The sequence below is a fragment of the Diadema antillarum genome, unplaced genomic scaffold (assembly GCF_040938485.1).
Source record: "Diadema antillarum isolate AM-2024a unplaced genomic scaffold, OU_Dant_1.0 seq00000017_RagTag, whole genome shotgun sequence".
In the NCBI taxonomy this organism is placed as follows: domain Eukaryota; kingdom Metazoa; phylum Echinodermata; class Echinoidea; order Diadematoida; family Diadematidae; genus Diadema; species Diadema antillarum.
Window position 1 is genome coordinate 505,258 of NW_027271137.1, and position 12,372 is coordinate 517,629.

General features: G+C 39.7%; 1 protein-coding gene across 1 annotated transcript in view; it reads right to left on the bottom strand.

The window, feature by feature from the left end:
• Positions 1–278: 278 nt before the first annotated feature.
• The window catches only part of LOC139725163 (uncharacterized), a 53,525-nt gene continuing 41,431 nt past the window's right edge, over positions 279–12,372 (bottom strand). The window contains exons 16-28 of the mRNA XM_071636253.1: positions 11,319–11,428; positions 10,776–10,998; positions 9,720–9,833; positions 8,734–8,855; positions 8,253–8,399; positions 7,615–7,803; positions 6,388–6,777; positions 5,763–5,915; positions 4,979–5,103; positions 3,964–4,247; positions 2,992–3,058; positions 1,931–2,130; positions 279–658 (exon numbers count right to left, since the gene is read on the bottom strand). Coding sequence (XP_071492354.1) covers positions 279–658; positions 1,931–2,130; positions 2,992–3,058; positions 3,964–4,247; positions 4,979–5,103; positions 5,763–5,915; positions 6,388–6,777; positions 7,615–7,803; positions 8,253–8,399; positions 8,734–8,855; positions 9,720–9,833; positions 10,776–10,998; positions 11,319–11,428 — 2,504 coding nt within the window. The remainder of the gene's footprint in view (positions 659–1,930; positions 2,131–2,991; positions 3,059–3,963; positions 4,248–4,978; positions 5,104–5,762; positions 5,916–6,387; positions 6,778–7,614; positions 7,804–8,252; positions 8,400–8,733; positions 8,856–9,719; positions 9,834–10,775; positions 10,999–11,318; positions 11,429–12,372) is intronic.

Consider the following 12,372-nt stretch of genomic DNA (forward strand, 5'->3'; position numbering starts at 1 on the left):
GGAACAATCATCTCCCAGCATTTCCACTGATTCCCACTGATCAGTTACTAGCCTTCCCCTTTAACAATCCACAGCCCAGTCGCTGTAAGTACAGCGTACTAACAGCGTCTGGTCAGGCTAGACATGATTGTGTGACTGTGTGCGTGTTCTTGTAGTTTGATGATAGTCACTAACAAGGTAGAAAATATGAGAAATGCTTCAAAGTTGATTGCAATCAGGTGTCATTAAGTATCTGTCTTAGAAAAGGGGAGGTACATTCTCCCCATGCATGAACAATTCTACATGTAGTTGTTCTTTTCATAGATGCGATTACTAAGCGATCCCGTGGTGGCGGCCGGCACCGAATTGGGGTTGAACTTCGAGGCGGTGGTCGAGGTCTTTTTCTTACTTCCCGAGGAAATATTATTGGGTTTCCACGTGGTCGTGCGGGTGGACTGGACCGTCGAGGAGAAATTGGACGAGTCCAGGGAGACGCGGAGGGACTCGGGGAGACAGCAGCTGAACTGGGCCCGCCACTGCCGCCGGATCTGCGGCTGCCGCACGCAGTAGAGCATAAAGATGAAGTAGCCCTGTAGCGAGTTGAGCACGGTGAAGAGCCCCTGTACGACCACGCTGGTAGCCCGGATCAGCGAGAGGTAGCCCACTGACCACGTCAGACCTTGGTAGAGGTTGGAGTGAAATATTTCATTTTATTTATCTATTTTCACTTAATAAAATATGCATGCATAAGAATGTGACAATTGTTTATAAAGTACATGTATAACATAACAATGTGACAAAACAAACAACAACCAAACAACCAACCAAATAATATATCAAGTGAAGGGGTTATTGACAAGGCAATGGGTCTTATTTAAAACTAGTTCCGGAGAAGTACTGGTAAATGCAGAGTTTTCTCTCTTCTTTCTATTAACTATAACTGACTAAAAAAAGTCAGCACGCGCACGCACACTCATACATACACAAACAAAACATACACAAGCACATTAACAACATACAAGATGACATTTTCATAAACACACCCGTATCAAACTAATCTCTTATTAATTCAGAATGATATTAATTCCAGAATACCGTTCAAGTAAAATACGCTTGAAACGTTTCTTAGAACTTTTTACCGTCTTATCATAAATAGAGGATGACGTTTAAAACTGATCACAGAGAAGACAGAATTCAAGAATATTCTTTCCCATTTTTGTGGCTGTTGTTTTCTACACTAACGCACTACATCGTTCTATCATCAAACATTGTTGCTCAAGTAATTTGCTGGTTTTGCACATTTTAGCACATTTGGATTGAAGACATACCTAGTTTTATGGTACTGTCCAGCAAACAGTACTTAAACAGCAGAAATAACATCACTCATATTTTGCCAGCGATGGTATAAGCTCCGTATGCTTCATCTCCAAATGTGCAAAGTTAAAGTTACCATGATAAAATTATTCTTACATGTAATTCGAACATCTATCTGTAGTGTCCATTTTTATTAATCAAGACATAACCCAAGAAATTGAACGGAGCTAACCAAAAAGCAAAAAACAAAACAAAAACAAAAACAAAAAACAGAACACAACAGAACAAAATCATTATTTTGAGAAAAACTGTATAGAGCTGGAAAATGAATAATCTAAGTAAAATAAATACTAACTGGCAAAAAAGAATAAAAACAATCACACAGAGAAAAAAACAACAAAGAGAGAATGAGACATATTATGACAGAACAGTGAAAGAGAGAGATAGAAATAAAGAGTGACAGATAGAAAAAAAAGATAAAAGAGAGATAAATATGAAAGAGAGGGTAATACGAGAAGCATACAGAAAGAGAGAAATAAAGAGAACGCACAGAACGACTTCGTTTCAATCCACTGTAACAATCATCTTCACCCTTGTTTAGAAGGAGCAGAAGATAGCAGTGAGGGGAAGCACTCACCCATGAGGAGGAGGATACACACGGCGTTCTGGAACCGCCGTAGTCGTTGGCGTCGCTCGCTCTTGTCGCTTGTCTGCTTGCCGCGCACCGTCTTGGTCAGGCGCTGCATGACGCGCACGAAGACGACGAGGTTGAATATGAGAATGAGACCGATGGGGATGAGTAGCCCGCCCACCTGGGGCCAGAGACTGACGAAACAGCTGACCACAAGAATGGACAAAGACGGACAAAACGCTTCAATACCTTGGTGATGTACCGCTACCAATTAATATTGTAATTAGTATTGTAAATGTGAATGCCTATTTCAAAAGTAAAGCGCTCCTGTTACATTTCGTATATCAGAGTATTCAGGCTTTATGGATAAAGACTCTTCGAGAGGATATCGTTGTCTCAAAGCCTTTGGTTTCTTTTTTCAAGTCCATTATTTTTTCGTTTGACTCTGTACTGCTGGCTTGTACACTTAACTTTCACCATAAACATCGAGTAGAGTATCTCGTCAATGATACATTTGAATCTGCATTGTATATCAGCTTCATTATCAACCTCAATTTGTCAGCTAATCTCATCGAACAGCTGAAATAATACAGGCATTTCATACTGTCTGAAGCTCACCTGCTATCATGGCTTTTTTATTATTGACACGACACATACAACTGATTGAAAAAATACCCTTTATTGAAAAAAAAAAACCCCAGCAACATTCAATTATCGACAAGGTGCTTGATTAGAAGAACCCAGTCTCTCACATCAGATTAAGGGGGCGAGAGTTTCGTGCACGAAAAGAGTGTTACTATTGGAATTACGACTTTGATATTTCTACCCAATATATAGTAACACTGCTTTTACTACCAAGCCCCATTCTTCATCTTTTTTCGTAAATATAATTACTTCTTTCAACTTATTTTTCTTCTTCTCCTTCCTCTTTTCTTCTTTTTTTTCTTCTTCTTCGTCTTCTCCTTCTCCTTTTTTATACTTCCCTCCGTTTTCGCTGTACTTCAGTCAAAAGTTTCCATGTAAATAGCTTTGGAAAGTGAGATAACGAACTGCCGTTTGTCACTTACAAATCTGTTTGTGCATAATTTTCCCTCGTGATTCCAGCTGTTATAAAGACTACGATAGCACTAATACCTGTGAGACAAAAATAAAAGGTGATAGAGTTCGCAAAAGTTAGTAGATGATAAGACACATGACGTTTGGTTATATTCTGTAAATGCACAAATTTTCGCGGTGCATTAATTTTCTCACATTTCGCGGTACTTTTGGCTAGCGTGAATTCTAAAACTCGCGAAAATATCTTCACGATTTTCTTTGCACATTTTGAATGGATTGACAATCGTTCAGCGCGAATTCAAGAAGACCCGTAAATATGTTTTTGAGCCGTTCAGCGCGAAATATTAATCGCGCGAAATATATGGACGTTTACAGTATCCAATGTCTTCTCTAAAATTCTTGTTTATAATGATAGTGATACTTTTATCTACAAGGCCGTGCAGGTCTAAGTGTATTAAAGATTGATATAACAAAATAGACTTATTAGAAATATACATTTTAAATGGTCGGATGTGATCCATCAGTATAGTTATGATTGATATACTTTCAATTACTCCAATAAAATCCGGAGAAAAACGACAGTAGTATACCTATAGTAAATGATATTTGATTTAAAAATGGTAATGACGTCTTCAACATAAACTGTTAAGGAAACTTGTAAATTTGATCAGATTCTTCTAAATGTTCTTACTACCTTTTGTACAGCCCATTTTCAACATTGGTCAATAGAATAGTAATGAGGTCTGAATGAAGGAGGAAGAGCAGATATTATCTCACATGCTGTCTTTCCTAATTTTCAATTGAAAAACACAGAATTGCAAGAGAAAGGTATACATATACTAAACAGACAGCCTGTATTTAGACCAGAGTGCCTTTCCACACACTACATCCAAAGCCAGTTGAGACAACCCAGCGAGATTATCTGTTACATGGAGAAGAGAATGAACAAGCAGGACGTTTTTTGCTTGGGATTCAATTCTTACCCCATGCACAGAGAGACGACTTTAGGAGAAACTTGGACACATAGCTGTCCACGACTTTCACAAACATGCGGTACATGTTGAACCCTTCTACGCACATCCAGGCGAGCGAGGAGAGGGTGAAGAAATGGAGGAGGCCAGCCACGATACTACAGGGGACCACGCCCACCTCGGCCACGCCCCTCTCGGAATCCAAGGCTATCATGACCACGAAGGTGATGTAGAGACCCAGGAGAGAGGCACAGAGGCAGAGGAGGATCTGATTGGGGTTCTTCATCCTCAGTTTTCTGTGGACAAAAGTGAATGATAAAGAGAGGAGAGATTGAGATATATTCGCTCGAAATTTCAAAGCATCTCTTATCCCAATAACAGGATCTTATCAAGATAGTTGTAATGATACCATTATGTTGAACAGTGGAAGAAAAATGAACTTGGCACTAAGAGTTATTTTTAATATACATAAAATATACAACGAGCCATGTTATGGGAAAGGCTTTCGTCAACGTGTATGTGTGCAATGGTGATGGTAACATAGTCTTTTCTAAAAAGGACGAATCAGCTCTACCTGAACATGCTGAAGTATCTACATAATAGCAGGAAAAGACCACTTTATCAATACATTCAGATTGATTTTATGTACACATACTTTATTTTTTTTAGCTTACATAACTGTTGCCAGATATATCAAAGAATGTTACTTACAAAAGTATTCTGAAGCAGTGATGAATTGAATATCTCATCACTAGGTCCTCAGAGAGTATTCTCCGTAGATTTGAAGACATTACTAATACCAATCTCAGCTAGCTTTTGGACGATTGGGAGCCATCCACGTGTAAAAATCCAGAGGTCCATCAAACACGTCATAATATTTTTCATGATTTTAGAATCAGTACAAAGGGATTGGTACGCGGCATTCATTTGCATAATAAACCAACTCCTTTGAGTACAAAATTAATACGGGAATAAATTAGGGGATGGACTCGCGGGCTGGGAAATGTAACACCCGTTATTGTTTCACCTGTTACTAAGATAGGTCAGCAAAGTGATGACCAGACCCACGATGGACATACAGCAGCCCACATAGCTGAGTATCTCTAGGATGAAGTCCTCCCGGTCGGAGAGGGTGGATCCTCCGTAGATGTCCTGGAAGACAAGATGAAGGAGCGATGAATGGTGATTGGTGAAACCAACGTTACAATCGTGTGTAAGATGAACATAAAAGGATGGGGGATGTATGTGGATGGGGAATATACAGTAGCTTATGCACTGCAATCATTGTTTGGAGGTTTAATTGCAAGAAGTGTTTTGATTGCATTAAGGGCCGCCCGCCAGAGCTGTGTGGTATTGTAGCTTTTGTGTTTGTTTTAACATTTTGAATTCGCAATTGAAGACGAAAGTCAACTTAATGAAAATAAGTAGACACATTCTCACGTTCCATTTTCCGAAATCTTACCTGAGTTGTCGATGTGAGGGATTTTATTTGATTAGTTTGATGTATTATAATTCATTTTCCGTTTTAAAAAGTCACAATTACAAGTCAAAAGTCAAAAAGGTTAAAGTCAAAATATAAGACAATAATATATTGAAAGTGAATGTACCAAAGGAAATAGCATAGCTGATTACTGCATAATCGCGCTTTGCTTTCAAATTTGAAAATCCTTCAAGATCAAGATACACATAATAGTTTCCAGTTGAAAAATAAGGAACTCTTATGCTGAATGTGAAAGTAATGCACACTAATTATTTCTAATTTGTTCAAAGTCACTAGAACTATAAGTTTGCTGATTAAGTGTCTTTCTCACCATGAGCACAGCGAAGTTTGTGAGATGAGTACACTCGCACACAGGTCTCTCATCGGTGCTGTTGCTGCCTAGGCGACAGCCCTCCGCTGACCAATCACCGCTGCCATTGTTTGCTTCGAAATCCCAGAAGACGCAAGTGGCATTTGTTGCATTCTGGAAATGGTGGAAAAGTACAATAGATGTCCAGATTTAACAACATTTTTGATCTTGAAAAGGGGGATGAGGCGAGTTCTCTTATGTGTTTTTGATTCACTTGTTGCCCGTGTGTCGAAGTCCTCTCGCTTTGACACTGAAAAACCAATGACAACACCAATTAAATAAAAAGCAACACTCAAAACCCCCTGCGAACATATTACGATGTACCCATTACGATGGACAAAAGCAAAACATTCACACAAACGAAATTTTGTCCATAAGGTCTTTCTTTTGCTGCTGGCAATTAAAATGCCACTTAAAGCAAAAATGCAAATATAAAAATGATTCATATTTCAGCATAATGTGAGCGCAAAAAAGTGAATGTGTCCACATCATTGTCGTCTGCTAACTGAACGACCCACAACACAAACAGAGAATTGAACAGGAGACTTAAGTTGTGGAGAGACATGGAGACGGGGGTGCTGCTTACACTAATCAGCGGCGTGAACGAGATCACTACAGGCTCGGTGAGATCAGTGATCACGGAGTCACCCACAGCTGCAGAGATGACAGGAGTGTTGGCCGCCCGATAGCCGGTGCCGTTGGTCACGTTGACACCTTGCCCGTCCAGACTGGCCGAACGAAAGAGACCCGGGTCTACGAACGTGGTGAAAGAACACCGCACATTGCTCTGGGAGCCGATGGCGTCGCCGATCCCCGACGGCAGGACGATAAGGGCGTCTGGCACATCGGCCTCGCCCTCGGTGCTCCTACCGCGCACCAACCTGAAGTCGTCGTCGCCTATGGCGCTCGAGTCGGCGTCGACGGAGAGCGAGGCGGCGAGTCCGGCCTGGAACTCCTCGGGAGAGACCTCAATCACCTGAGGTCAAAATAGCACCATAGGAAATCTTGTTTTCCGGTCAAATTAATTGTGTTATCTATGAACGACAGCATAGCTGTAAACATACAGCTCTAATATCCTACGCTGTGACTTGCAGTTCCTTTCACTAAGATTAACTCCCACGACAGAATACACAGGTAGATTTGCGGGCCTTCCATCACCAGCAAATAGTTATATATAAGCTAGAGAATAGTACCTGGTTAGTTTATTGCATAACATGTGCAGAATGTCCTTTGAAGAAATCACATCGAAAAATGCAAACGTCTGACACTCGAAAGTGTCTCACTTATCCGTAAATCAAAATTATCGTTCTCACCTGATAGTGAGAGCATGATATAGTGTCTTTTTCCCAGTCAGCGCATTAAATCAAAGTATCAATCTGTAGGTCAAAACTAGATTGTGTTGAAAGAATGTATCATATTCGATACAGAGTGATGCATTTAGATATACAATATCTATACTCTAAACATCCACATATTTTTTTCTTTCATAGTTCTAATACTTATGTTAGCTGCAAGAAAGCAACCTTTCATTTTTATTTTTATTTTTTAGAATGCTCACACTCTCATACATATCTCTGTGCATTGCACAATATTTTCAAATGACGTTGTAAATACTTTTGAGGTTTGCATGAATGCAATTTCTGATTAAGATCGGCATTTGATTTACACATGTGGCTGAATATTTTTGCATTTTCTTGGGTGAACGTGAACTGAAAAAAAAATGACATTACAACATTAAAAGAACTGATGTTACAAATGAAAGAAAAATACACACCCTGTAGCAATAAAAGATTTGATACACTTTTTGTTTTACCTGTACTGCCATGTTCTCCTCAACCTGCCTGAACGTTCCATTGTTGGCGTCGATGTCGACGACGAGGAGTTGGTCTTCGAGCGCCCTCACCGCCCTGCTGGGGGCTCCCGCGTCGTCCTGTGCAGCGGCGATCTCTTCGTCCGATGCCTGCAGGATGTTCTGCACTGTAGTGATCACGAACGCGGTGACCTGGTTTGCATGGGTTTCAGGGGGAAGAAAAGATCAAATGCAACAAACCTGACCAAACTCATGCTGTCGAATTCCTGTATGTCAAATATACTGAATCGATGAAAATCAGGTGAATACGTAAATAATGTTTGGAACATAGACTGTCTTATACTTTGAGTTATTTTGTTTTTGTACTTTTTGATTAACCGCTATTTGTAAGTAATAGAATAATATTGTTATCACGTTGCTGACGGTATTTGACAATTGACAAGACCATACCCGGGGGCATAGATAGTAGGCCTACGGTGACTTTATTACGCTAAACTTTCTACAACAGCGTGCGCAGTTCTCCATGATACGTGCTCTCAATAGAAACAAAAATGACCTCCAATTTTAGGGCTGTAATATTTTTTTTCTTACAAAGGGAAAACATAAGTTGGGGTTATCCAACACTATTGGACCCAACTGACCTCCGGCTCTGGTGACTGGACCTGAGCGATGTCTTCCAGGAGTCTCGAAGCCGACGCCAGCCCCTCGGACGTCAGCTCCTCGCTGTTTGACGTCAGCTCCGATGTCACCTCCGCAACATCCAGGGCGTTGTCCATGGTTACAGGAGTCTGTAAGAGATATGGCGGGGTTAAAAAAGCCCGTGAGATATTGTTTCGTTTCAATACATCTCGTCGTCGTTGATTTTATTCTCATTTTTATTAATTTCCCAAAACGGTTAATTCGTTGAACTTAGTTGGCTGTAATATTGACTCGTGCTAGTTTCCTTCATGATGTTACATATCGTCAGTACAAATAGGGGAAATTAATATACGTTCAATACAGTCACTCTCAGGAGAGGGCTTACACATTGCAGGAAGGAGAGTGAAAAGAAGAAGAGGACGAAGAGGGGGAAAAGGAGAAAAGAAGAAAGTAGAAGAAGAAGAAAAAAAAAAACATACTCACCTCCTCCAAATTGATTAGTTTTTCATCAGCCGTTAGATTACGTCCGCAGTTGTCTACCGGATCCCAGTAACTGGCGGAGAGACCGTCTCCAATACAACGAGCGACTGCGATGGGTTGACCGTCTATGCGTAAAATAACAATATGAAAGATATTTGTCTCACCGCGTCATTTTGTACTATTGCCCCACCTAACCCGTTATCCTCGAGATAGTGCAATTCCTCATACGGTTAACGCATTGGGTTCACTGTTACAGGAAGGATTGGGTTTAAAGAAGGTATTGAAAGGTACGGTTACAAATGAACGGTTATTTCATTTGACCGCAGTGAGGCTAATTAAGTATGATTCGATATAAGCAATCTCAGTTACGGTGCCATCAACAAACATTTGAGGAAGCTACATTTCACTTAACAAATAAATCTCTGAAAGATGTAAGGTGGGGTTGAATAGTAAGCTAAATAGTGTGAGGAATTGCGCAAATTGTAATTCTTATGCCAAATAACGATTTTATGTTGAATTGTATTGTACTAATAATGACTGATTCAGGCGCTTTTTTTTTTAAGGACGCCGCCACTCCAAAGTAAGATTTACGGATAAATTCCACACCGAATTAAAGTTAACTGTACATGAGGATTGCCAACCAACAAGAAAGTGAACTTGGAAAAAGGACAAGAACTAGCGATGTCCTGACTTCTTTTTATGTGTCTCATAATATTATATCCAAATATCGATCCCAGTTGCAGATACTCACAAGCTGTGCTGATGATATTATATTCGGCGCTAAAACAATTTATCGGTTGTGTCTCACAACCCATGCAGTCATGCGCAATTTACCGTAGCAAAGGGCAGATTCGTATAGCACGAGAGAATTGATATATGGTATATATTCATTGTCAAAACAAGTTTAGGTTGTTTCGAACAGCCTCATCATTATCGATATACTGATGCACAAGAGAAGAGATCCGTAAAGGCAGGAAGATTTTACTAACTGTTCAGTGTGTAGGATGGACACAGGCCAGTAGAGTCTGCCTGTGTACCGACAGCTCCCGACGTAAATTCAACTACACCATACTGGGTGTTCCACGTCAGAGCTGGACATGTTTCTGAGGAGAGAAAATGAGACAAATAAATTTCCGTCACTTTTATCGCAACATTATCTTTGCCTCGCGCTTTTGACTGTTTTAAATAGACGAACAAACAAATCTGCACAGAGAGAATTGTGATGATTGAATCAATTCGTCATCTACTTAGACTTCATGCGTATTAGAGCTATAAGGAACTTTGATTTAGGGTCCAGATAGAAAACATCTCGTAAGTACGAATTTGTCTACAGCTGGCAATTTCGTTTTACAAAACTATATTTTAAACCCAACGGTAATTAACTTTTCTTTTTCATCAGCCTTTGACAATCTTCAATTTGATCTGAAATGTGATATTTTTTAATTCTGACAAGAGGTTCAAATTTTGATTTTGGTTCAAGTGTTGTGATTTTTAGGAGCCGATATATGGTTATTGCTTCCAGGCTGTAGTAGTTGTAATTTAAGCTAATTCTCTACGGACACCTCTTGATTTGATTTGATTTGATTTGATTTGATTTGATTTGATTTGATTTGATTTGATTTGATTTTCCATAGTATTCCATCACTGATATATCAATAAGATGAAATTACAAAACATTAACAAAAACGTGATAATAAACAATACATATAAGAACAGCGCTGAACACGTTATGACAAAAATAACAAAATATACCATTTCGGAGGGAAATGTAAAACAACAACAACAACAACAACAACAGAAAAGAAAAGCATAACTTGCAAAGAATATAAGTGGGTAACCAAATGGTAACAATAATGCCAAGAGGTACAGAAAATGAAAATGATAATATTTACTACAATTTCATTCCTTCTTATAGTAACTTCTTATTTCTGTGACGGTCCTCGCAAACAGCTGTCTTTATACTTATGCTTCTTACGTTATTGGCATAAATAATCATTCCATCTGTTCTTCGTTTATTTGCTCCTTCTGTCTGCACAAAAACTCACTTGTACTCTGGACGACGATCGAGGCTGGATCCATGAAGCCGCCGGAACTCTGGGCACGAGAGACAAGGGTACCCTCGATGAGAGTCATTTGTGCAGCATCTTCGCTGGTGTCGTTAGTGAGAAAAATGGCAATTTCTGCCACGACGCTCCCAGAGGTTAGTCTGTCAACCCGGGTCTCTGGCGGAGCAGCGAACTCAGGTGTGTTGTGTAAGCTGACTTCAATCTGAACGTTATTTTTACACAAAGTGTAAGATACAATCAGTCTTAGAGTTGCAATGTACACTATCAACCATCATGAAGTTTCCGTAAGACAACAAAAAGGTACGATGATATATTCACGCTTTCATGCCGACGTATCTGATTATAAACTGCAAGAAACGATGGAAAATATATCGTGATTGACGCAGATTACACCTCCTTTTAATCCTCGTCTCTGAAAGTTTAGACGACAACATCAAATGTGAGATATCTTCATGCGCACCTAACTCTGATGTCAACACAGCATCAAATGCACAGAGAGAAGAAAATCATATATTGGCTTACGTAGTTTTCGATAGACTCAGCAGTCTGTTGGAAGTAGGCCGAGTTTGGGTCCGCAAGGCTGTCATTATACTCGGCATCAAATGACGCTGTCGCCACGAAGTTATCAATGCCTGGAGTGTATGAAACAGCGAGAAAACGTGTCATTATTTTATAAACACTCTGTCGTTGTGAAAAACGATCGAATGATACTTAGTGTAACTCTTCATAATTTCTCTTATTTAAAAGGATAGGTAGAAGAGACAAAATAAAAGAAAACAATATTGATGGCAACGATGAACAAAGAGAGGCAGCCGCGAGTGAAGGAGAACGAGTTGGAGAAGAGATATGAGAAAAGATAATGATGAAGTAAAAGAAGAAGAAAAGAGCACCGAAAAAAGAAATGAAGAAATAGAAAGAAGAGGCAAAAAAAGGTATAGGAAATATAAAGTGAGAGAAGGAGAGGAGGAGCAATGAGGAAAGAGAGAGAGAGAGAGAGAGAGAGAGAGAAGGCGAGAAGAAATGAGAGAGAGAGGGGGGGGGGAGTGGGAAAGAGAGCCCTAGACAGTCTTGAAGAATCTTTGCTTAGAGCTGTCAAGGATAGAATTGCTGTAAATCTCATATTCTCAAAGAAAAAAAAAGCTCTTACAAAACGGGGAGAGAGCTCTTTTTTCTTTGAGAATATGAGATTTACAGCGGGGACATATTATGTCCCCGCCGGAAGTAGCATTTTGTAGCAAAATGTACAATATAGGTCAAAAATCAATGTCAAAGGTCAAAGAAGTCAAAGGTCAAAATTCTGTGTAGAAGTTTTGAAGCCCTCACCTAGTGCCATCACATAAAGCAAACGGAATCGAAATCGGGTAAGAAATGGCGAAGGAGTAGCATTTTGTAGCAAAATGTACAATACAGGTCAAAAATCAAGGTCAAAGATCAAAGAAGTCAAAGGTCAAAATTCTGTGTAGAAGTTTTGAAGCCCTCACCTAGTGCCATCACATAAAGCAAACGGAATCGAAATCGGGTTAGAAATGGTGAAGGAGTAGCATTTTGTAGCAAAATGTACAATACAGGTCAAAAA